The sequence below is a fragment of the Lepidochelys kempii genome, chromosome 7 (assembly GCF_965140285.1).
Source record: "Lepidochelys kempii isolate rLepKem1 chromosome 7, rLepKem1.hap1, whole genome shotgun sequence".
In the NCBI taxonomy this organism is placed as follows: Eukaryota; Metazoa; Chordata; order Testudines; family Cheloniidae; genus Lepidochelys; species Lepidochelys kempii.
The window spans coordinates 111,619,709-111,647,261 of NC_136386.1; the positions used below are offsets into that span (position 1 = coordinate 111,619,709).

The 27,553-nt window shown below is 40.4% G+C and overlaps 1 protein-coding gene across 2 annotated transcripts in view; it reads left to right on the forward strand.

The window, feature by feature from the left end:
• The window catches only part of GFRA1 (GDNF family receptor alpha 1), a 204,632-nt gene that overhangs the window by 106,400 nt on the left and 70,679 nt on the right, over window positions 1-27,553 (forward strand). For both annotated transcript variants that reach the window (XM_073354262.1, XM_073354261.1), the window contains exon 4: window positions 18,007-18,346. In XM_073354262.1, coding sequence (XP_073210363.1) covers window positions 18,007-18,346 — 340 coding nt within the window. The remainder of the gene's footprint in view (window positions 1-18,006; window positions 18,347-27,553) is intronic.

The window sequence follows — 27,553 nt, forward strand, 5'->3', positions numbered from 1 at the left end:
CTTATCTAAAGTGATCATCAGGTGGGCCATTTCCAGCACAAATCCAGGTTTTCTCACCCTCCACCCGCCCCACACAAATTCACTCTCCTGCTGGTGATAGCCCATCCAAAGTGACAACTCTTTACACAATGTGCATGATAATAAAGTTGGGCCATTTCCTGCACAAATCCAGGTTCTCTCACCCCCTCACCCCCCTCCCAAAAACCACACACACAAACTCACTATCCTGCTGGTAATAGCTCATCCAAAGTGACCATTCTCCCTACAATGTGCATAATTAAGGTGGGCCATTTCCAGCACAAATCCAGGTTTTCTCACATCCTCCCCACCCCCATACACACACAAACTCACTCTCCTGCTGGTAATAGCTCATCCAAATTGACCACTCTCCAAGTTTAAATCCAAGTTAAACCAGAACATCTGGGGGGGGGGGTAGGAAAAAACAAGAGGAAATAGGCTACCTTGCATAAAGCTCATGCTCAAATAAATTGGCTAGTCTCCAAGGTGCCACAAGCACTCCCTTCCCTTTTGCGAATACAGACCAACACGGCTGTTACTCTGAAACCAGGTAAGGTGAGCTATCACCAGCAGGAGAGCGGGGGGGGGGGAGGGAGAAGGGAGGGGGGACGACCCTTTGTAGTGATAATCAAGGTGGGCCACTTCCAGCAGTTGACAAGAATGTCTGGAAATGGCCCGCCTTGATCACCCCTACAAAAGGTTCCCCCCACCGCTCTCCTGCTGGCAATAGCCCACCCCACCTGAAAAAAGAAAAGGAGTACTTGTGGCACCTTAGAGACTAACCAATTTATTAGAGCATAAGCTTTCGTGAGCTACAGCTCACTTCCTCAGATGCATATCGTGGAAACTGCAGCAGGCTTTATATATACACAGAGAATATGAAACAATACCTCCTCCCACCCCACTGTCCTGCTGGTAATAGCTTATCTAAAGTGATCATCAGGTGGGCCATTTCCAGCACAAATCCAGGTTTTCTCACCCTCCACCCCCCCACACAAATTCACTCTCCTGCTGGTGATAGCCCATCCAAAGTGACAACTCTTTACACAATGTGCATGACAATCAAGTTGGGCTATTTCCTGCACAAATCCAGGTTTTCTCACATCCCCCCCACCCCCATACACACACAAACTCACTCTCCTGCTGGTAATAGCTCATCCAAACTGACCACTCTTCAAGTTTAAATCCAAGTTAAACCAGAACATCTGGGGGGGGGTAGGAAAAAACAAGAGGAAACAGGCTACCTTGCATAATGACTTAGCCACTCCCAGTCTCTATTTAAGCCTAAATTAATAGTATCCAATTTGCAAATGAATTCCAATTCAGCAGTTTCTCGCTGGAGTCTGGATTTGAAGTTTTTTTGTTTTAAGATAGCGACCTTCATGTCTGTGATTGCATGACCAGAGAGATTGAAGTGTTCTCCGACTGGTTTATGAATGTTATAATTCTTGACATCTGATTTGTGTCCATTTATTCTTTTACGTAGAGACTGTCCAGTTTGACCAATGTATATGGCAGAGGGGCATTGCTGGCACATATCACATTGGCGGATGTGCAGGTGAACGAGCCTCTGATAGTGTGGCTGATGTTATTAGGCCCTGTGATGGTGTCCCCTGAATAGATATGTGGGCACAATTGGCAACGGGCTTTGTTGCAAGGATAAGTTCCTGGGTTAGTGGTTCTGTTGTGTGGTATGTGGTTGTTGGTGAGTATTTGCTTCAGGTTGCGGGGCTGTCTGTAGGCAAGGACTGGCCTGTCTCCCAAGATTTGTGAGAGTGTTGGGTCATCCTTTAGGATAGGTTGTAGATCCTTAATAATGCGTTGGAGGGGTTTTAGTTGGGGGCTGAAGGTGATGGCTAGTGGCGTTCTGTTATTTTCTTTGTTAGGCCTGTCCTGTAGTAGGTAACTTCTGGGAACTCTTCTGGCTCTATCAATCTGTTTCTTTACTTCTGCAGGTGGGTATTGTAGTTGTAAGAAAGCTTGACAGAGATCTTGTAGGTGTTTGTCTCTGTCTGAGGGGTTGGAGCAAATGCGGTTGTATCGCAGAGCTTGGCTGTAGACGATGGATCGTGTGGTGTGGTCAGGGTGAAAGCTGGAGGCATGCAGGTAGGAATAGCGGTCAGTAGGTTTCCGGTATAGGGTGGTGTTTATGTGACCATTGTTTATTAGCACTGTAGTGTCCAGGAAGTGGATCTCTTGTGTGGACTGGACCAGGCTGAGGTTGGTGGTGGGATGGAAATTGTTGAAATCATGGTGGAATTCCTCAAGGGCTTCTTTTCCATGGGTCCAGATGATGAAGATGTCATCAATATAGCGCAAGTAGAGTAGGGGCTTTAGGGGACGAGAGCTGAGGAAGCGTTGTTCTAAATCAGCCATAAAAATGTTGGCATACTGTGGGGCCATGCGGGTACCCATAGCAGTGCCTCTGATCTGAAGGTATACATTGTCCCCAAATGTGAAGTAGTTATGGGTAAGGACAAAGTCACAAAGTTCAGCTACCAGGTTAGCCGTGACATTATCGGGGATAGTGTTCTTGACGGCTTGTAGTCCATCTTTGTGTGGAATGTTGGTGTAGAGGGCTTCTACATCCATAGTGGCCAGGATGGTGTTATCAGGAAGATCACCGATGGATTGAAGTTTCCTCAGGAAGTCAGTGGTGTCTCGAAGGTAGCTGGGAGTGCTGGTAGCGTAGGGCCTGAGGAGGGAGTCTACATAGCCAGACAATCCTGCTGTCAGGGTTCCAATGCCTGTTGGCATTGTTTTTTTTCTCTTTGTTGTTTTTCTCTTCCCAAAAATGCTATATCGTTTTTGTTATTTAAGAAGTGTTTATTGTTGTGGAGCCCGATTCAATAAGGTAAGTTTTTATTTTGTTACTCTTATGTTCTGGGGCTCACAGTCCTTTTACAATGCAGTGTTTCTGTTTAGGATAAGTATGTGCTGTGTGAAACAGAGTATTTTTGTTTTAATTTACAGCCAGATGAGACATCTTAAATTTTGTTCAAAAGGATAAATGGTGTATTTGAGACTGCCATACCAGTCGTCCTGTGAATGTCTATACTTGAGTGGGCTTTTTTCCCCGTGGCTCCTGTCACTTGGCCATGATCCAACATAAGCAATCTGCTGAAAATAGTGTGGGGTGTAACACATTGTCATTCAATGCCAGTGAAATCTGTAGGTGGACATTAGTCACTGTTTCAGACATGGTAGCTTGAAGTGGAACCAGTCAATTATAGACGTAGAGGTTTTATGGCTATATTATTGCCATCATACTATCAGGTGTTCAGCAGTAGCGTTCTGTTTGATCAATCTCTGCCAAGACATTGATGGATAACTTTGTTCTTCAGATGTCAATTATGTGGGACTTCTATATTTTATGTATTTACTGACACACTAACCTACAGTGGAAACCTCTCCTCTCTACAGTAGTTTGCTTTAATAGATTATCATGATTCATGTTGTTTAAAGTCTTTGTTGCTTTTAATGGCATTCTTAATCTCACTTTTTCCTCATGCTGTTGAAATGCAGGTGAAACCATACTATTTTATTGGATTTTCACTTAAAGAATGTGTGGAAAGCATCTTTGGTTTACCAAGACCTTGTAGAACAGCAGCTGGTGTTATTAATGGTGGAAATACACATACTGTGCCATGGTATAGAATGGATTTGGACAGTTAAGATTTTTTTTCATTTTACTGATATGGTGCACTTTTTACACCTCTAGTACTAACACTAATTTTAAAATTCAAGGTTTAATTTGGGTCCCAAGCCTTTAAATTGGCAGCTGTTTTTTTTTTTGTTTTTTTTTTTTACTAAATATATGAAGTTTATATGTATAGAATGAAGTTCTCATTACTGAAGCCTAGCATTTAGAAAGGTACAGATAGAACAGACTTTAATTTCTTTTGCAAGGGGAATATGTGAATACTATGACATAATCTATTTGTAAAACATTATAATAGTGAATGTTTATTGTCATTAGACATTCTACTAGTAGGAAAACATACCTAAGTTGCTAATAATCTTATAGCAACAGCATACATCCAGCTGGGATCTCAGTAGAATGCAGTAGATATCATCAGCTCAGCTGAGTTCCCATAAACTGAGCATGGTCAATATTTTAACGGACTTCCAGAGAAAGCCTTGTTGTTTCAAGAAAGTGTTCTGGTGATTCACCAGTTTTGCAATAGTCCCTCTAAATCAGCACTGAACCTCAATACCCCAGTTTGATGGGCACTATGTTGGTGGTGGTATCACTCAGATGAGGCATAATAATTAAAGTCCAGGCAACCTGTGATTATTAGAGCCTCAGTAGTGCTTTTCATCTGAATGGGCATGTAGGCTCACTGTCCTGAAAAAAATTCCAAATTGAATAATAATAATGTGGTAACTAAATTCTTCCCGTAGTTTAGATTGGAGAATTGCTCACTTCCCCTCCTAAAATCTCTTGGCCAGTGTTGCTGGTGCTGAGAAGTTGCAATTCTCCATTCCGAAAGTGGCTGTATTTCTGTGGTGTGTGAAATAGGATATAGAAATGTAAATTATAGTTATTTTACCTGTTGTTTTACTCATCACCAATTAAGAGGATATTTATTTTAATTTAGTGCCTGTAAACTAAAGTAATTAACTTCAGTTTATTATTATATTAACGTTGCCTAACATGTCCCATTATTTTTTTATGACTCTTTTTATGTATAAACCACTGATGGTCCTTTACTCTTGTTCCTTGAAGACAAGGACTCTGGTCAGGAGAGTTGAATGTAAGGTCCGATTCAGGATAGCACTTAAGCACATGCTTAAGTTGATTTCAATGGGAGTTAAGCACATGCAGAATTAGGGCCAAAGGCCCTGATCCAAAGTCCACTGAAGTCAATGGGAGTAAAAGTATTGTCTGCAATAGACTTTAGATCAGGCCTTAAATAGACGCATACAGCTGAGGCATGAAGATGGGATACAACACCAAGTCAGCTACTGAGCAGTGAAATTAGCACGTCAGTTCCCTGATTGTTTGTTTCTATCACCTGTTTTGTTAACTATTCTCTGAGGGAAGGGCGATGTTTTATATATCTAGGAGAAGTATGTTTTAAGGAGAAACTTTGAGAGGGGGTAATGGCATACCAGTTCGGGGTCACGGAGAGCAGCCTTTGGGGATCATGTGCTGCAGGGAAGAGGGCCCAGAGCTGAGAGTTGGAGAAGGCTACAAAGGGGGCAGGAGGTAATGCATGTTTTGTGGAGCAAAGAGAGGAGTGAAACAAGGCTAGAGCAGAGAGATAGGCAAGCACATGGTTTAATTGATTTGAAACTAGCTTAGCAACTGCAGGTTAATGAAAAACAAGAAAAATATATACAGATGGGTAATGTGTATCATATATCCCTCCCTCCCCTTCAATTATATTTTTTTTCTATACTATTCTATCTTCAGCGTGTGCACAATAGAGCAGTGGCCATTGTTATTTCAACACTAAGTCATTTGCACAATGTAATTCAAGTAATTTACTATATTCGAAAGTCTCTTCTTTCCCTGTCTTCCACTAAATACACCTGCATCAGTGCACCTTCTCTGCTTGACCACCGACTTTTAAGGTCCCAATACAAAGTAACTAAAGCATACTCTAGCTCACTGAAGCTTATCAGTGAGAAATCTATGAATAGACAAAAGTAACCAATATCATTGACCTCAGTGGATAACTTACAATACATTACACTGCATTTATTTATATTCAATAGGATTGCATTGGACAAATTAGCAGGGAAAAGAACAACAGCTGGTGGTAGATTAATGGAATGCAAATCTGATTGTTCAGTAAATAGGACAGATAATTGCCACGATTAGCAATAGGAAAAGGGGGGATAATGCAGAGTCTCTATAGCTGCTATGGCATTTGCTGCCATTGCTGTTCTATGACTCTATTGCTCTCACTGCTGCCATGATTGCGGTCTTAGCCCCGCCTCTGCTGCTGCTGTCATGATGACAGCATCTGCTCCTGTCCCTGCTAGTGCTGCTAGAACTGCGATTTTAGACTCTCTTCTGCCCTTTACTGATATTCCTTTTGTCACGACTACTGCTGCATGTTCCTCTAGCTGACAAACTGAAGAAGAATTTTAGGGAAGGTAGGGCTTTCCTGTGGGTAGTGATGGAAAGGGGATTTTTTTCTTCCTCCATGTTTAATATTTTTCATGTCTTTTTTCATCACTTTGGCTGTTATTGTCAGGTTTGATTCTTACTCATTTCCCCAAGCCTCCCTCCTCTGATTTTTTTTCTTCCAAAATGAATAATAGCACAAAGTAAGTATGACAGCGTTCCTTTTAAAGACGTTCCTACTTTGAGTATTTGCCCCAGTTAGAGACCTCAGCAATGAGCAATGGCATAGGTGAACTGATGCAAACCCCTAATGTGGACATGGAAAGCTACTATAAACCGCCATTGGACTGGTGGCAGTTTTCCACAATTTCAAACTGGGGTAATGTTCCCTGGTGAAAATCAAGGCTTATTGAGTTTTGCCTGTCTGCACTAGGATAACATATACAACTAAGCTAGTGGGTGTAATCCCGAGCCTAATTCAGAACAAAAGAATAAATGAGAATGATCAAACAGAAATGCCAGTTTTGCCATTTATAGTATTTTTTTTCAGTTTCCTCCATGCCCGAACCAAGCCCTCTCCCTTCACCCTTTACTTTCTTCCCTTGTGTCTAAATGATGACTCTAAATGCTGCTGATCTCTTGGGGCTTTATTCAGACTAAAGAGTCCCGCACAGCTGAAGAGCCCAGGGAAGTTCCATGATTTTGCCTGACTCCAGACCTGCACAGGCAGCTTCTTGTTCCTCTCGCTTGGAAGCAACTGCATAACAGCCCTTTCCTTCCCTTGTGGAGATTGTGGGCCAGATCATGGCCCTTGGCTGCATCCCTTTTGTGATTGTCAGGAACAGTATGTGGTCTCTTTTCCAGGTGTTTGAGGCATTATGACTCAGGCATTATGACTTGGCTGGAGATGGCTGTGCTCTGGTCACCCCTGGCTGGATGAGCAGGTGCCCAAGAGGCTCATTTTAGCTGGCATAACTTAGAGCAGTCCCTAGCCTGAATGCCAATTCAACACTTCCATCACACCACAAAGTTAAGACCCTGATTTAGAAGAATGCAAAAGAGACTTTGAACCATCTCTCCACCTCCATCCCAGGTCCTCCACTGAATGCAGTTTGATCAGATCCAGGGATCTGGCCCTGTGAGTCCACTCCCTTCAGCACCCTAGGGAAGTGCTGATTATACTCCATGCCACACTGAATAGGGGACTGGGTGGTTAATCCACAATTGACTGGCAGGCAGCTAGGGAGAAACTGACTGTCTAGCTCATATGTCTTATAGACTGTGTCCCAGCCAACAGCTTTGTATGAGTCTAGAGCTCTCAGAGAGCTGAGACAAGCCACTCTCCCTTGAATGGTCCCTTAGAACACAACTACTTATTCTAAACAATCTGTTCCAATTTGTAGTTAGCTGTGATGCTCAGAGTACGTTCCCAGACCTGAAGAAGAGCTCTGTGTGGCTCAAAAGCTTGTATCTCTCACTAACAGAAGTTGTCCAGTAAAAGATATTACCTCACCCACCTTGTGTCTCTAACATCCTGGAACCGATTCAGCTCAAACTACACTGCATACATCTGGAACTCTCAGTCAGTAAGGGACCCTCCTCTGATCACCTCTCATACTCATTTCCTCCTTGCTTCAGCACAGTCATCAGATGAGCTGGGGGGAAGAAATTCCCCCACAATAATTGTGGTAGGTTCCTGGACCTCTACTGCTCCCTTCTCTGCTCCCAAGCAGCACTTCGTCCCACATATCAGGTTCTGTTTCTACCCACCCTGCTTCATTATCAGGCAACCTTTCCCTGAATAGGTCAGCTAGTGTGTAGTTGAGGTACTTGCATTCTAACACTTAAAGCTGAGATATTAAAAAATAGGACCCAAAGTTAGGCTCATAGGGAGGGATTTTCAAAAGCACCTAACTGAGTTAGGAGCCTAAATTCCATTGGGAACTTTTGAAAATCCCATCCTGGAACTTTAAAGGAACTTATGAAGTAACTTGGGAACTTTTTACCTCTTCCATTTTATTTTATTTTATCATTTATAAATATTTTTATTAAGGCAAAGTTACAATAAAATGCTAACATACTACATCAGCCATTACTTACTATTATTTATTCAGGATAATTGTCAAATAATCTAGCTAAAGATTCTGAGTTGCTAGCTGGGGAGCCCTCCTTCCCTGAGAATGCTAAAATGACCAAAATTCTGAATAACTATCCTCTTTTTGGCTCTTTTCTTGTGTACATACTTGATGTGAAAGCTTTTCCATTACAAAGACAGTCCATCTTGTACTACAGTACAATTCCATAGGAGGAGAAGTCACATTTTTTGATCAAGTGCAATACAAAGTCTTGCTGGTAACAATAAAAAAGTTATCATTCTGTTTAAAATGTAAATCCTTTACTGGAGCATGAAGTAAGCAGGTCAGGGGATCTCTAAGAAGCTGGCATTGGGGCATAAGATGAATCTCTTTAATAATTTCTTTTCAAAACCATCTAATTCCTGAAGTCAGTGGGAACTGCTGAATGCTCAGCATTTTTGAAAATCAAGCCACCTACTTTGGTAACCAAATATGGACTTAGGAACATGTGGTTGGGGTCCTGGTTTTGAAAGGTTTAGCTTGTGTTCTCCATTCATTGTATAAATTGGAGGACTTCTCGACCTTGCCTGCTGCTGCAGGTAGAATTCATCCTTTGGACTTCAGCTTCTCTCTCCATTTTGATATGCACACTCTGCTTCCACTATAGGAAAGACAGTTTTGCTGCTGAATATAGTTTTTTCCTTTTGTGTGAAAATTAGTAAAGCTGTTTTAATTTATTTATATTTGCCCAACGTTTTTAGGCATTCACCTTCCATGTGAAACTTTTCACACAGCTCTTGATACACGTTAACAGCTTTGTTGTATAATGAAATGTCAGTTTTGCCAACAAGCCGTCTTTGGAATGTCATTGTAGCATTAAAATATTTGTCTGGAAATTTCAAAATAATACAGCTCAGAGCTGGCCCTGTAGTTACATTTTATAGCAAATATGGTTGTCTAAATACAAAAAGTCAAAGAACAATAGGATAGTATCTGGCATAGTCACATAAGACATAATTAGATTATTATAATGTACTGTCTTAAGATGTCTATTACTAAATTGAAATCGAATTATAGTTTTATGGCATTACTGAAAAATGTTTGGATATTTTGCTTGTCTTTGTGAAAGATCATTTCCTTTTAGTATCTGCTCCACTCATATCAGACTAATTTTTCCAAACAAATTTGACCTTAGTTATCTTGGAATCAGTCTTATGTTAAATAAAACATATTTTAATTTTTCATATCCACTACTAAGTATGTTTCTTAGCATTTGAAAGATCGCATGAGAAAATAATTTACAAAATAATCCTTTCAATTATAAACATTTGTACATATAATATAGTTATGCCATCTTAATAAAATAAGAACATACTCTGTTTCACTGGTGTAAATCTGGTGAAACTCAGTTGAGCTCAGTGGAGTTCTGTGGATTTACACAACTGTAAGTGAGAGAAGAATTTGATCCCTGATGTTCATATATAGTGAACATTAAGCTAGCTTGTCTAGAAAAAAATATCTGGGGCCAAATTCTGGTCTCAATTGAAGTCCATGGAGTTATTCCAGATTTACACTGAGAGCAGGTCTGGCCCCTACTTTACAGTAATGGGCACCACTACAGATATAAAGCGGTTGTTAGTGTGCAAAGAGAAGGGCTTAGGTATTTCCTGTACTCCTGCCGTGAGAATTCAAATGCTAAGTTTAAATAATGTATGAACCTCAGATTTTTATAATTGATCATTGTATGATTTATACAGAGTAATTAGAATTAGGTTGAGAGAGAATTTTCAAAAGCCAGTTTCCTGTTAGCCAAAGCCATTAAATAACAGTAAGCTGCCAAAACAAAAATTAGGTGGGAACATAGCCACAAAGTTCAGAGTGTCTGCCCTGTATCTGATTTATAACAATCCTCATTACATCAACGTTTACAATACCTTCTTATTTGTAACCATAAGGACTGCTTGACTAAATCTAAAGTTTATTTTTCATGTGATTGTTTAAAATCTAATCAAACGTAACTGAAAAACTGCAAAGATTTAGTGTATAACAAAAGTAAAAGGTGCAGAAGGTTGAAAAGGTTAATTAAAAATATAATGATTGCATTTGCTGAGAGAGAACTATTAATTACTTCACATCATGTGACTTGGAAACCGTTGATGATAGATATAAATTTTCAGTGGTGTAATATGGTCTGTGTTTTTTTTTTAAAGCATACCTGTAACAGGAAAGGATAGGTATGGTTCATAGCTGATCTTGGAACCATTTTTGATTAGGGTTCATTTTTTAAAGAATTAGCAAGGATTTAGCCCCATATTTAGAAGAGCCTACTCAAGTGTTACAGCAACAAAATTCCCACTGAAGAGAATGGGAGCTTTGATTGAAAAAGGATGTCAGGATTTGGCTCTTCAATATTTCTAGTCTTCCAATTTTGCCCCAGCGGAGGTTTGCTTACAGCTTAATGCTTAATGGGGTTGTAGGTATGGGAGAAAAAGGGGCAGTAGAAAATTCACATTATGTAATATAATCTTTCTGAAACAGTGTGTATGATCAACAAAGTGAATTCTCATGTGTCAACAAGCACATTTAAAGGTACCACATCACTGGGAAAAGGAAAAAGAAGCTTGAAGGATCATTTACAAGGGTCACAACCTTGTATTATCTGATTTGCTATTATATTCATGCATGCTTTATTGGATTGGAACATAAATTTGAAAAATAGTGAGATCAAAAAGGATTGCAATACTAGAGCAAAGAGCTGGAAGCTTTTTCTTGTTTTATTTTGCTGGGGCAGCACTTTAGAGCGAGCCCATTATAAGAGGGAGAACAGTAGTTATGTTAACATGGTAATTAATCAAGGCTGAGGAAAAGAGGAAACAAGTTGTGAATTCAATTCTGCAGTAATAAAAAGAAATGTTGAAAGTTACCCTGTAAATTGGCAAGACTTTGGTAAATGGTCTCGCACTGTGTCTTGTGACCTTTGTGTGCAGTAAATCTCTTATTATGCAGACGATGTACATTGTAATATTTTCACATTTTATTCTGTATAACTGCATGCACAATTTCAGTCTTAATTCTGTCCACTTAGTATCTGACTAAATCAAATAATATATTGAATGGAATAGCTGGGCAGCATATGCAGTAACATCGGGTCACTTTGAATAGTCCAGGGGAAATTAATTAGAAGAGCTCAGCTGAAGCCTTGGGTCTGAGCATTCCACACCACAAAACCAGCCCCTGATTCAGTACAGTGCATGAATTGTATATGGAATGACCGGAGATCTCTTCTCCAGAGGGATTTATTTTGTATAAGGGCCTTCTGATGCATAATTCATTCCAGATGCTAGTGTTGTGTTACACATTAGGAGGAACTTCACATCCTAAATCCCTCTAGGTTAGGGTTGAAATCATTGGTGCGATACGTGAGAAACCATGACTGGATCAGTTAGCAGCTTCTACAAGTTTCTTTGTTTAGCAGCTTCTAACTCTGGGCAGGTCTACACTACAGAATTACTTTGGGGTTACTATGTTGCTGGGGGTGCAAAAAATCCACACCCTGAGCAATATAGTTATACTGACCTAAATGCCAGTGTAGACAGCTTTATGTTGGCAGGAGAGCTTCTCTCACTGACATAGGTACCACTTTTCGCAGAGGTGGCTTAAGTACGCTGATGGGAGAGCTCTCTCTCATCAGCGTAGAGTGTCTTCATTAAAGCGCTGCAGCTATACCGATGCAGCGTTTTAAGTGTAGAGCTGCCCTTTATCACTGTATCTCTCCCTCTCTGTATAAGACACCTTGGGGGAAAGAGGTAAAACTAGGAATAATGGGCCAAATTCTTCTTTCAGTTACACGGTTGTAAATCCAGACTAATTTCTAGTGAATCTAATGGATTTAACCAAGCTTTACTCTGGTGTGACTAAAGTCAAAATTTGGTTCAAAACCTGTATTCTTCAATAGTGCAAAGAGAATTATGTTTCCATATAAGCCTTCATTCTGTTCATAGCAGGGACTAAAAGGTGATCGTGCTCCAATGGAAATATGAACAAAGGCTTTATGGACTTGTCCCGAATCTTTCAGGACAGTGGGAATTTTTGCATTGACTTTAATTGGAGTACAGTCAAGACCTAAATGAGCACAGGTAACTTTTAAGTATTAGCTATGTTGGGATTCCTCCCCAGACCTTTTCCACTTGGCATATCCAGAATACTTCATCCGGTTCTGGGAGAACACTTTATCCAGTTTTCTGTAATCCAATAAATCAGTTCCACGTTGGATTTGTTGCTGAGATTCTTTGACATACAGTCAAACTACTCTTGAGTTTATCAGGTTCAAGTGTAGGGGATGGGTACAGGGTACAAATCCAAAGTACAAAATCATTAATCAGCTTATATACACATTGTAAAACAAACTGCCGCATGTGCCTTCGACTCCACATCATGTCCTGCACTCTGTGATTGGCTCATTAGGTTTTGTAGCCAAGCCCCATTCTAGAGCATGAGCTGTTCATGTGTTGCGTTACATTCTAGCCACAGATGCAAGCTATCACATATTGCTTACCATCGTATAATCCCTTTTTTCTACTAGCTACATCTTTTACAAATTTACAGGGCTACAAAGCTATTGTAAATTCATGCCTTGTTCATTATTCTGGGCCAAGCACATGAAACAGAGTTAAAAACTATATTCAACTTCATTGTGCAGTGATAAGTCTTCAGACCCTTGTTTCCTCTGCTTCCTTACCCTCCAGATTGCAGGCTAAAACAAAGGGGGCATTATGTAGACCATGGGCATATCCGGTGTTGCCAACTCCTACAGTTTTAACATGAGTCTGGTGACATTTGGTGCTTTTCTTAAAGCCCGGCTCCAAGAGACCAGTGATTGTGTGAGAATCTCAGCTTTATTTTTTAAGGTAAGTTTCTAGCCCTCAGGGTTGCAGAAAAAGCATGAAAATGTGACCTGCATGTGTATCTAAAGGCTGAGAAACGAGAAGACAAATAGAATCCCAAAATTCTAACATCCCATGATTTTTAAAGCCAGTCTCGTGATTTTTGGAGACTTGACCCATTATTTCTGCGCACTTGGGATTGGCAGTACATTATGTCTGAAGAGATGATGGTTTATTTGCCACCCTTGCATGCCACTGACAAGTGTCCCTTCACACCCCCTTCTCCGTCCTTATTCCTTCTACAAAATATGAGTAAATTGGTGCTGCGGTAGCAGCACCTTAATTAATGCAGGATCAGATTCTGCTCCTTTACTTATCCTGTTGGACAGTTTCAACCTTTGGCTTCTACATGCAGAGCTGTGCCACTCTTCTATGCAGGAACAAGCCCAAGGTAGTCACCAATAACATTTCACAATGTTCCCTTTCACCTAATTAACATTTACCGCAAAGATCGCAGTATTCCCTGTGCTAAGTACACTGAATAGCCTCATAATGCTAATTACTTGCAAAGAGCAATTGTAATTTTAATGGCAACCACTGTAAATTGCTGTTTATGTACTGTAAGAAAATTAAAATCTAAGTTTTGTTTATTCTAAAATTAATTTTGATACTTAGATTATCTGTTTTTTTGCAAAACACATCTATCAAAGGCAGGGAAATGATCTCAAATGTCCTTTGAGTTTGGTGGCAAAAATTTTAATAAGGGGCTCCCAGGATCTACGGAGCTCCTCTTCAAGCACATCACTGAGTTAATGGGCATTCTAGAGTCAACACCTTCCTGGACAGCCACAAAGCTTCACTATACACAGACTGAAAACTAGATGCAAGAAGGATGAAAGACGGACAACATAGGGAAAAGGGAAGGATTTTCTGGCCTGAGTCTGTGATACCTGTAATAATGATAAAGAAAGTAAGATGTAAACTATTTGTCTTTTAAACCTAAAATGTATTACATAGTTAATATCCGACAAGAGTCAGATTACTGCTTGTCTTCATAATTTGCATTTCATAAAACAGAGACTAGCTGAAATTGTGGCCTTAAATGTTACTACCATGCAAATAAACTGCAAGAACTTTTACAGTAAGTACTGTGCTAACTGTTTGTACCTACCAAAGGAGTTAAGAATAATTACATGATACTTTCACAATGTAAAATAACACATAAGTAGGCTCAGTTTGTAAATTTTAAATTAAACGTACATGATTTAAAGGATCAGGAAAATCTGGCATTCATGAGCATGTTTGATTTATATGTTCATATTCAATGCAAACACTGATTCTGATTGCATACCAGTGTATGACTCTAGTGTAAGTATTCATTTCAAAAAAGTTGACTACGTACAATATTGTGATAAATATACTCTAGCTGGGTTCACAAGTAGCAAAATAGAAAGGGCAAAAGGCAATTGGCAAAATTCAGACTGTTGCAGCCTTAAAGTAAAAAAGTAATCTCTGTGCTATATTGAGAGGTGACACAGAGTAGCGTAAGTTACATGTTGGATATAAAATGTATAATGCATATGAGTGAGTGTAAATATCACAGTAGCTTTCTGAACAATTTCTGCCAAGTGCGACTTTCACTCAGCATAACTTTCACCACCGTTTTATTATCACTGCATTTGGCTTATGTACGTTAAGAAAATCATTAAAAATGTCACTTTTGATTTTTTTTTGTCCCCCGAGGTCCTAATCTTTAAAGCACTTTTTAATTTCATAGTAGCATTTACCATATTTGGACCCTTAATAAAATCATATACATGATTGTAAACAAAGATGTGAACATACTGCTCTATTGTATCTTGCTTATTTTTAAATAATTCTTTAGACTATAGTGAATTATATGTTTGTGTTGGCATGTATCAGTTCCGAACTCATCCACAAATTCATACCAACTGATTATCCTAAGACATCCTAATTTAAACAGTTTGATATAACATTTGCCTTCCAGGCACAAATAAGCATGTAATTACTCTGTAATCACGTCGTAATTAGTATGTACTATGCATATATTGCATAATTATATGCCCTACAGATAATGTGGTAATTATACTTGGATTTAGCATATAATTCTATATGCAGTATCACAGAGAAAAAAACTTTGAGTTTAGAGTAAAGGTTATAATTATATGCTAATGTAGTACAATATTTTAACATTATTATAATGTTAAGATTATCCAAAAACCAAACATTTGAAAGTGATGAAAATCGTTCTTATAGTTAGACATGCAACCTGAACTCTGTGGTGCTGGCTACTGTCTCCTCCATGGCAATATTGGCATATTTTGGTTTAGTATCTGTTCCAAGGACTTTGGAATAATTAAAATTATGTCCTTTTAATTAAAATATTATATATTCTATTGACCTGTCACAACTTGCTTCATCTGCATATGGAATTAGCTTTTCAAAAAACTATAATCTCTTGCTATTTATATAATTTTATGGCTCCATCCCCATAGTATCTGAGCACCTCAAAAACATTAGTTTATCCTCACATATCCATCAGATAGGGAGCTATGTTATCCCCATTTTACAGATGTGAAAGTGAGACACAAAAAGATTTAGGTGACTTGCCCAAGGTCTCACTGTAAGCCTGTCAGAAAGTTGGGAATCAACTTCAGATCTCCTAAGATCCAGTCCAGTATCAAACAAAAAACCTCCCTTCCTCTCTGAACTAAGTATACATGGTCTGGTGTAATATGATTTGAGTGATAGGGCCTGATTCTAATCTCACTTGCACTAGATCAACACTCTTTTGTTTCCAGTGAGTGTAAGTCAGATCAGAATCAGGCTAGCGATGCTGAAGGCCAATTTCCAGTCCAGTGGTATAAATCCAGAATAACTCCAATGAAATCACTGCAGTTCTGGATTTACACTACTGTAAGGGAGATCTGAAGTTGGTCTCTGTGGTCTGTATCTTGTGTTATGTTTTGACTATACGATCTCTCATCTAGATCTAGTGTTTAAACTTCAGACATTGAATGTAAGACCTGATTGGTCCCTCTGGTTTATAGTGGAATGTTGTATCTGTCCAGGTTTTGTATTTTATGAGGAGGATAAGACACAAACAATGGTAATCTATTTACTAAACAGGAAAGTGGGATGAAGAAAGGCTTGGAATGTGCAATGTAAAATTATTCTTCTGTGACGAGAACATATAGCTGGACTGGAAATAGATCAAGTGTTTGCTACTTTTGTGTTGGATCAGGCTTCAGAGATGTAGGTATGGGAGATTGTAGTATAATGCGTTGTTTATTTGAATCATACTGCCACTGAGTGACTGACCCTATAAAGGCTGATGAGTCTCAGCCCCACTTGTGCCACAGTCAACGCTCCTCCCCTGGTGCGGGGAAATGAAGAGGGTCATAAAAACAACAAGGAGTCTGGTGACACCTTAAAGACTAACAGATTTATTTGGGCATAAACTGGTAAAAAACAACAACACTTCTTCAGGTGCCACCAGACTCCTTATTGTTTATGTGGATACAGACTAACACAACTACCCCCTAAAGAGGGTCATGTGACCCAATCATGCATTTGGAGTAGAAAAGGCTCTGATAGAGGAGAGATTTCAGCAGCAGCCTGGAGAAGGCTGCTGTGGGTTTCAGGAGCAGGAAGGCTCCTCTTCCAAAGGGGAATGAAAGCAAATTCATAAATATCCCAGAATTTTGGCCAGCTCTACCTCGGAGTAGCTTGAAAGACTCCAGGCAGTAAGACCCGGGGAGGATGAATATATGAACTCTTGAGTATTTTATTCTGGAACTACATATGGTAATAAACCAGTCCAAGCTATTGACTACAAGAAAGCCTTTGTGAATTACTGAGGAGCCCTGAAACTGAGGCAGGGATGCTGCAGGCCACCCATGCTCTGGATGCAGTGACCCTATTACAGTTTAAGAACTTGCAACATTGTTTTGCTGTTCATGCTTGCAATTGAAATGATGCATAATGGGGAGTTATGACTGTTTCTTGGATCTGCAATGTTTGGTGGGTCCTGACTATTTATGGCAATTAAAATTATTTGTCGACCCCTAACTCCAATTTTCTTCTTTGTCAAATGGTTGGGTTTTTGAAAATTTTAATATTCAGATAAATTCTACTAAATTTGCATAATTCCTTACAACTTTCACACTTACCTTAATGAAGTTTTTAGTCTGTACTTTTCCATAGTTTTGTATCCTTGTGTTAGCCTGTGTCTTTAACGCTGATTGTAACCTCCATAGAGTTTGTAAGGTTCAGGGTGCACCTATGGTCCTTTTAAGATTATCTTGCTTGTCCTGTAGAGGTGAGCATGGAGTTTACAAGATGTGTAGGATGGGCTTACAGAGCTCATACGTGGTTCACTGCACATGCTAACCTTTCAAGTTCTGTGGACTGTGTACCTTGTAAACAATGTATTAGTAAGCATGTAGTCTGTAAATTCTGCAGAATGAGCATATAAACTTTTTACAGGTTGGGAAGTATGGTTGTTGATATGGTTATTGAATGGTATTTATAGAGTTTTTGGAGAACTGACTAAACAGTAACCTGTGTCTTCACTGTCTTCTTTCACAGTCGACAGTTTTTCCATGTTGCAACTCCATTGATTTTAATGGAGTTACACCAGGGATTAATTAGCCCAATATGCTTTTACTGTATTTGTTTTACAGGGAAGATAAAGTGCAATGCTACTGACTTTAGTCATCCTTCATTTTCCACCATTATAATTTTAACATATGCTCATGCACTTTCTCTCTCATTGAATTATGAGCCAAAGAAGCATAAGAGGTGGACACGTTTTCTGGCAGCCAAGATTTCTTAGCTGACAAATATATGCTCAAGGTCTCATTAACCGTGAAATAGATACAAACATTGTAACGCAATATAAACCTGATATATTTCTTATTTTTTACAGTGGAGCCAGCACTTTCAAAGGGGAACAATTGTTTGGATGCAGCAAAAGCCTGTAACCTAAATGATACCTGCAAGAGGTTCAGATCTGCTTATATAACCCCCTGCACCAGCAGTACATCTAATGAAATCTGCAACAAGAGGAAGTGTCATAAGGCTCTCCGTCTATTTTTTGACAAAGTTCCCCCAAAGCACAGCTATGGGATGCTCTTCTGCTCCTGTCGAGACATAGCCTGTACAGAAAGAAGACGGCAGACTATTGTTCCTGTGTGTTCGTATGAAGACAAGGAGAAACCAAACTGCTTGAATTTACAAGATTCCTGCAAGAAGAATTACATCTGCAGGTAAGATAGTACATGGCAGGGAAGTGATTAATGAGGTAGCAGGGAGAACCTTTGGAGCTGCTGAAATTGCCAAGACTCCAAATCAGAATTTCCACTGGGGAACAGGACAGTTGGGGCCGGGGGGACTTGACATCTTCAACTGAACAACAAAAGTCTGCATCTGGTTACAGTATATGTCTTCTCAGAAACTGTAACTACTCACTACATGATGGAATGATCTTTTACCCCCCTAGGAAAGATATAAAAACAGAAAGCTGTTTCCTACAAAATTTTGTTGGAAACCTTTCCTTTACGTGTCTTCATGAAGTGATGACTTAGAATATTTTTTTCATAACTGACAAGCTGCAAGAGCTGATGGGAAATTTTAATAATAATTGAACACTCTAACACTGCTTATGAATATTAGTGTAACTGTTAGTGGATAAAAGCCATAGCCAGGACCTTATTCACAGCCCTAGCATGCAGGTTGCTCACAGGGTTTTTCTGCACTGTCTGGGAATCCTCCCTCTCATGCTTTCAGAGCTGCAGTAGGCTTGGGACTGTTTTGTCCCACCTCGGTATCCCCACAGGTATTTGTGTTTGACTGATGTATTCGTAGTTGTTGATTCACTGGTCCAGCTCCCAGCCCTCTTCCTCCTCTGTGTACCTGGGCAGTGGGTGCCCCCAGAGGACATAGGTTTCCTGGGCAGAAGGGGTCCTCATGCCCTGAGCAAGCTCCCTGCACTGGTTCTGCTGCACACAGGGCCTTCTATACCTCTAGGAAACCTCGTACTCCCAGTTACATTCTGTATGTTTATATTAGAAAGCCATTGTACTAATGCCGTATTTTAAAAGTTATAAAAGTTAGATTCTCATTAATTGCCAGTGGATAGGTCCCAATGTGTATTACCCAAATGTTGTGTATTAGCAATGAAAACAAACATTTTAAGAAGTCAAGGATACTGTAGTAAATTATTTGAGTGTGTTTCATATATATTTTGACTGCCCTGGAGTATATTTTGTAGAAATAATTAAGATTTAATATGATTATGTGGCCTCACTGTAGTATTCTACTATTAAACCTTTGGGCTGGATCCTAAAGTGTGCCTGAGCTCTGCTCTGTGCACCTGAGAAGGTGGCATAAATAGCCTTCTTCCCTCTCTGTCCTTAGAGAGGCAAAGGGGCCAATTTGGAATAGCCTATGGTCTGCTCTAAGTTGTGTCAGTTCCAGTTGGAGTCATTGTGGATAGTTCTCTGAAAACATCCACTCAGTGTGCAGGGGCAGTCAAAAAAGCTAACAAAATGTTGGGAATCATTAAGAAAGGGATAGGTAATAAGACAGGAAATATCATATTGCCCCTGTATACATGCATGATATGCCCACATCTTGAATACTACTTGTAAATGTGGTTGCCCCATCTCAAAAAAGATTTATGGGATTTGGAAAAGGTTCAGAAAAGGGGACGCCAAACAAAAATGATTAGGGGTATGGAACGGCTGCCGTATGAGGAGAAATTAATAAGACTGGGACTCTTCCACTTGGAAAAGAGACGACAAAGGGGGGGATATGATAGAGGTCTATAAAATCATGACTGGTGTGGAGAAAGTAAATAAGGAAGTGTTTTTTACTCCTTCTCATAACACAAGAACTACTTCGTAGGTGGCAGGTTTAAAACAAACAAAAGGAAGTATTTTTTCACATGACGCACAGTCAACCTGTGGAACTCCTTTCCAAAGGATGTTGTGAAGCTCAAGACTGTAATAGGGTTCAAAAAAGAACTAGATAAATTCGTGGAGGATAGGTCCATCAGTGGCTATTAGCCAGAATGGACAGGGATGGTGTCCCTAGCCACTGTTTGCCAGAAGCTGGAAATGGGTGATAGGGGATAGATCACTTGATGATTACCTGTTCTGTTTATTCCCCCTGGGGCACCTGGCATTGGCCACTGCTGAAAGACAGGGTACTGGGCTAGATGGATCTTTGGTCTGACCCAGTATGGCTTTCTTATGTTGTAATGCCCCCCACAGAGCCATTCCAGCAGCTCACCGTCCCCAGAATGCAGCACACACTCTTCATCACGGGAGCAGGGAGTGAGTGGCATAGAGCAGGCTACATCAGCTTTTCAACACCCAAGGATTCCTATGCAAGGAAAATCCCCAGCTGCCTGTTAAGGTTAAGGTAGCTTTTGGCCCCTCTGCCATACTACTGGAGCCAAGGTTCTGGCCTCTACTGGAAAATGGGGCAAGGCCATTGATTCTGAGAATTATGATCTGTAGGGACTAATGGACTAAGAAGTAGAGAGGGTTCTCTATTCTAGTTATAATAACTATTTGCATTCAGAAAGTACATGTTCACCAGGTTCTCAAAATGCTTTCCCAAGGTTATTTGCCCTGATTTTAACCCTGGGTAATAGGGTTATATTATACCCATTATACTGATGGATAAAATAAGGAACAGTTAAATGACTTGCCCCAGGTTACATAGTAAATCACCAGTGGAACCAGGAATAGAATCCAAGAGTCTTGACTTTCAGGCATCACCACACAAACACATTGCTTCCTGTTAGGAATATGTACTTACAATACAGTATGTGCAAGGGGAGTGGAAAATTGTGGGGGGAAAAAAGGTTACGTTTCACTGGCCTCTAGCATATCCCATTAATGGGAGACTTAAATCCACAAACTTCTTCTTGAGCTCTTGTCACCATTGAGTGGACAGTATCATACTTGAGTAAATGTACAGTGAACCTCTTCAAAAGTTCCACCATTTTTGATTGATTCTAGAGTTTTCAGTGACATGGTACCCATCTAGAGGAGACTAAAACTAGAAATGGTAATGTCTTTCAGAACGGTCTGAGTCCTTATGGGCATCCACTGTAATTTGCTCCACTGCCCATATATGTTCTGTTTTACATCTTAATATTTAATTTTGTTTTTACTATTTTGATAAGCAGAACAGTTATTTTTGTTAGGATGAAATGTCCATCTCATAAATTGATTTGGATTTGATGAGATTAATGTGGTGATTTAGTCTACCCGCCATATTGCCAGGCAGAATTGATTTTTTTATTATTATTATTTATTACAATTCATAAGCCATCCCTGATAAATGTGATTCAAGGCTTGATCTGATTCCTGTCCCCAGGGACTTATTCCAAAGCCTCTCTTGGCAGCTACTTCCACTGCCCAAACTGTTCTCAGTTATGGGGCCAAATGCTACCCACACTTAGTCCCTGAGCTGAATGTCTCAGACAGGGTCAGGGAAGAGTTTTCTCCAACCCAGTGGCTTGACACTGTGCACTGCTACTATACCTTACAAACTGGGTTTCCGTGCATCCTCTATGTTTAGGCTTAGTCCTAGAACACCTGGCTTCCTGTCCTCTACCTCAATCCCAAGCCCCTTCTTCCTTGTGCATGGCTTCTCTAGAGTTCCATCCTGCCTGCCATACCTCCCTGAGCAGCAGAGCAATGGTATTTCCACAGTATTTTCAGCCAAGGTTCCACTGCATTCAGTGCCCGTGGGGTGGATTTATCCCATAAAGATTTTCCTATTACTTACGCTGCAGCCGGGAATATTTAGTGTAAGTGCTGCCATTACTACTTCTGTGTTTGTCATCAGCTCTGGTCAAATGTCGTCTCAGCAGCTAAGTTGTTCAATAGTATTTTATTTAATCAGATTTCATTAATCTTGCCCTGATTTTATGCCTTTTATATTACATCACTGCACAATCCAGCTTGGTAAAAATTGCAATTACCATTGCCCAAAGCTACAACCAGCGCTAAAATGAAAATTGATTTCTTACCAGGTTTCCTATTGTGTTCCTTTGCATACAAATGTCAGTTCAGAAAGTTTGGGCTCTTTTCTGGCTCAGGGACCCATTGTTTTGGGGTGTGGGTATGCACAGCACAGCACTAGTGTGGAGCACACTGATGGCATTGTGGGAGCATACCAACGTGCAGCAGCACTTCTGTCTCCTTTCTGGAGGTACAAAATGTCTCCTCCCTTCCCAGTTGCAGATGACCAACTGGTGAAGACAGTCATGCTTGACCCACCCTCCCAGGCATTGTGGGGACTGATACTGACATTGTGTCATTCCCTGACCATGGACTCATGGAGAGCAATACCCAATCTTATGGCTGCTCCATATGTATGTGGTGGAGTACTCTTCTATCCCTCCTTCTCTGGCCCCTCTATACAGAGCCAGCCATAACTGTCCCCATGTCTAGTGACATGGTAGTAGCAGGCTTTTTCAAGTACCTTCACGTTTTTTTCTTCTCCCAGCAGACTGGGAAGAAAGGCAACAGCTCCCCACTGCTAGTGTTGAGATTCAGAAATACCCAGTCCATGTAGTGGTACCAGAGCCTAAATTAAAATAATTTAAACCCATGGCCTTTAAGCACTTTTTTCTGACTCCAAGGTTTTTTTTGTTTTGTTTTATTTTGAAGGTAGAAGGAAAAAATAAATGAAGTAATACTTACAAGCACATATTTTAACCACAGTGAAATCCTCATTTGCGAAGAGTTGTTTATTTGCGTGTATATCACGCATATTTAAGCACTTTCAGTATTATTCAGGACACTGGCACATCCTTTTCTCAAAGGCCTCCTAAAATGCTCTCAGCATGTTTACATGGACAGCATTTGTTAATACAAATGTTTGGGCCTGCAAACACTGATGCACAAAATATCTAGTTACTATACACAAATATCTATTTACATGCTTAGTTTTGGACATCTTTGAAAATTTCACCCTAGCTATGCAGAACACTGAATCTGTCATAAAAACAGGATAAGTACAGGAAAACAACTGGGCCAAACTACAGATACTGTCAACCCATTACTGAGATGATAGGTTAATTAACTTAATTTCCTTCTTCATTGTTCAGAAATGTACATAATCAGCTAGACAAAATAAACTTTTGAACCATGGAAAGAGGGACCAGAAATGTCAGTAAATGCAGATAAGGTCTGGTTTATGTAAAGAATCCTAATTTTCAGTAAATGGCCATGATGTCTTAAAAAAAAATGATCAGGATATCAAATAATTTTTTTTGTTACCACCTACCTAACTGCTACCTCTCCTTGCACTACAGCTCATGTACAAGTTTGAAACCCAGTCTTTCAGGCATGCATTAAAAATGTTAATACTAAAAATGAGCATTGGTAACTTATTCATGTTGATAAACAGATCTTCTAAAGACAGTCATCATGCTGTCTGAAGCTGTCTAAAACAGTGTGTGGTCCTGGCACAGTTAAAACATCAAAGGAACCCTATTTTATGACTGCTTGAATCACAAATTGAAACTAGTATGTTTTAGGACATCATTTTGCTTAGCCAAGAATGGCCATACTGGGTCAGACCAAAGGTTGATATAGCCGAGTATCTTGTCAGCTGACAGTGGCCAATGCCAGTGCCCCAGAGGGAATGAACAGAACAGGCAATCAGCAAGTGATTCATCCCCTGTCGCCCATTCCCAGCTTCTGCCAAACAGGCTAGGGACACCAACTCTGCCCATCCAGGCTAATAGCCATTGATGGTAGGGTTGTCAGGTGTCTGGTTTTGAACTGGAACACCCAGTTGAAGGTTCCCTGGCAGCTCCAGTCAGCACTGCCGACTAGGCAATTAAAAGTGCAGTTTGCAGTGCTGCAGGTCTAAAGCAGGCTAATGCCTATCTGTCCTGGCACCGTGCTGTGCCCTGAAAGCAGCCAGCAGGTCCGGCTCCTAGGCAGGGGGGCCACAGGGCTCCACGCACTGCCCCCACCCTGAGTTCCGGCTCCGCACTCCCATTGGCTGGAAACTGTGGTTAATGGGAGCTGGGGGGCAGTGCCTGCAGGGGTTGGGGAGAGAAGCAGTGTCTGTGGGCAAGTGCAGCGCACGGAGCCTCCTCCTCCCTCCCACCTAGGAGCTGGAACTGCTGACCGCTTCCAGGGCACAGCGTGATGCCAAGACAGGCAGGGAGCCTGCCTTAGACCTGCTGCGCCACTGACCAGGAGCTGCCCGAGATAAGCCTGCTCCCCAAACCCCTACCTCAACCCGCAGCACACTCTCACATGCCAAATCCCTCTGCCTCACAACCCCTACTGCACCCCAACCTCCTCATCCCCAGCCCCACCCAAGAGCCCTCACCCACTCCCACACCCCTACCCCAGCCCAGTGAAAGTGAGTGAGGGTGTGGGAGAGTGAACCACCAAGGGAGGGGAAATATAGTGAATGGAGGGCGGGGAAGGGGCGGGGCTAGGGTATTTGGTTTTGTGCGATTAGAAAGTTGGCAACTCTAATTGATGGACCTGTCCTCCATGAATTTATTTAGTTCTAGCTGAAGGACGCTATGCCACATTTCTGCTGCAGTTATAATCTACAGTATCTCAAGACATTGTTTTTCTTATATAATGAAAGTGTCTCTATTACTTGGGCTTTTTGAATAATATAGGTTTTGATTAGGTGCACCTTCCAAATCATTAATAAGGTTCTAAGCAGAGTAAAAGTGAATTGGACACATAATTTATTAAAAGAACAGAAAAGTCGCACAATATTAATCCATTCATACTGTACAATAAAGATCTGAAGAGAATTGGGAATATAGTAGAACAAAATAAGTCAACTCTTGTTAAAATAAGAATAAATTAAAGAATGTAAGTTTCTTATCCTCTACCTACCATACTCAAAATGGTCAAAGAAAGCAGTTTGGCTGATTTTTAATTGGAAGCAGCCAAAAAATAATTCTTGACTTGTTTCAGAAACTAGATGCTTTTCCCCCACCCCCCTTAAAATAAATGAATTATACATCATATTTAAAGATCAGGTTTTGCAGTATTGTAATTAGCACCTCAGTGGTGATTAGGACTATTTGGTGTTATAAAAAATAAAATAGCCAAGTAATTTATATGCCCATGCAGCACCTAATTTAAACAGTATTTTTCCCTGATATGCATTGCGTATTGTGGTACCGTTTTAGTGACTATAAACAAATGTCCCATTGCATATCTACGGACTGGTCCTTTCACATATAGGAAAAACTTTCCTCTTTGAACTCGCCTGTGTGGAACAGCTTCAGAATATGCAACTAAAATATATGCAGAGAGGATCAGAGAAGAGAAATATTTCCTAAATGTATAGTATATCTACACTATGTCCATGCACAATAAATACTTTACAGCTTTCATATATTTGGTGCAAGATATACTAATGGGGCTTGATGCTCAGACATCTGCTCCCAGTTGTAGATGAACACACCTGCACGCACTGTTTGGTGTTCCAATGTCTGCAGTTGCAGGTCACGATTCTGTGGTGTAGAAGCATAAGTCTTAAAATTTTGGTTTCAACAACCCATTCATGGAAATTAAATTTTGCATGTGACAGCTCTGTGATCTGTACGCACAAGTATACAAATTTTAACTGCAGATGTGAAAGTGTGTGTTTGTGTGTGCGTGTTCGCATGCATAAAACTGTGCACACAAAATGGAGTCTGGAATCACTAAAAATCAGATGTTATATTTCTTAGAAGTCTGAAAAAGTTAACACAGACTGTAATGATTATTTTTAAGTCCTTTACAGACTTAAGAAGTATTATTTACCCAATAAAGGAGCTACTACATCTATACCCAGCTTCTACAAGACATGTGCAAAACTGCAAGTGCATTTTGCATGCACTGTTTGAAAATGTGGGCTTTAATATGTAAAGTGACATTGAGGGTTTGTTTCTGTAGTACTTGGCATTCAGAACTCCTATTCCAGTAATCTGAGCGATCTCAGTGCGTATGAAAGGATCAGACATTTAGCAAACTAGGAAATTTCCTGCAGACCATGTCCCCTCATGAATATGGTGCCTGGGCAGCATTGTCTTCTAGTGGCTTCTTAAGCACTGTGGAGGTGTTTGTGTGTAGACGTTATGGTGGTAGGGAATCTTTAGTTCCATCCTGTCCCTTTTATTCTCCTGGTGCAAGGGTAATGGAGTCTAGCAGCTTGAGCGTTCTTAGGGTATAGCTTTAATGAGAATCAGGGATGTGCGCTCTGGTGGATTTTGATAGCTTCAGGGGAGGGAAAAAGGGGTGCTTATTCTTTCCTCATATTTTCTGTGTTTTAGAAGCAAAATGGGAAAATGAAAGAATCTGTTTCTTTCTCAGTTCTCCTACCCTTTATCTTTCCTCTTCCCTTTCTAGATTTCCCCATAACTATTAAGCCGCCTCATATCTCACTATTGCTATCTATCTGCCACGTTATTCATTCTCTCGTATATACTCTCAAGTCCTCCCCCAGCTGTACACCATTTCCTGTATTTTCTTTTCGCCCTCCCCCAGAATCCTGCCAAGTCCATCCCTCACTTATAGTGGAAGGGAGGAGAGCAGAAGCATGGATGTCAGCATCCCGTCTGGGCTGGTATCCCATGCTGGTATGGGTGCAGCTGGTTTGCTAGGCTGACCAAATGCCCACTGTCTCAGACTCCATATAGATCTAACTCTGTGTGGGAGGGGTCGCTTACGAGGGTGCTCATTGGGAGTTTTCATGGAGGACAAGGTAACAGCAGATTATCACTGTGAAGTCTAGAAAGTCAGAGTCAGCACGAAGCAATGGAAAAAGCTCACTAACATGGCTAAGAGCTCTCTTTGTTTCGAATATCACCAGGTTGACTCATCACTGGATTTTGTGGTCTGTTACCATCCAGTTTTTAAGTTCTCAGCTATTTTTGGCTTTTTTACACACACTGCTTTACAAATTACAACCAGGTGACAGCAGAGGCATTCAGTTACTGGTGATTGTATTATAGACCCGGAGTGGTCTCTGCAATGCATATATATATATATATATATGTCCATTTTTCACTCGCAGCTGGCTGGCAGCTGTTTCAGGTGGTTAGTCTGCTTTGGGTTTTGCAAACTGGGACCCCACAGTAGTTTATGTAAAATTGTCTGGGACCAGACCTGAAAAAAGGGACATTCCTGATTATCTTACACATCAATTCCTGATTATCCTACCCTACTTAATACAAAAAAAAAAAAAGATTGTTTTCAGGGGGACCAGAAGCTAGTATGTTTTGTGGGGGAAATAGGGTGGGTTTCCAGAAAATTTTTTTGCTAGCCTGGCAAAAAGTGCTAATGCAGGTTCTGCAAAATAATCAAAAACCCACTAAATTAATGAGAAGTTAAGACTGAGCTACTTAATAGTGCAAAAGTCAGGAAACAGTCAGAGAGGTAAGGTCACCACTGTAATGTCAATTTTACCCACTTGCA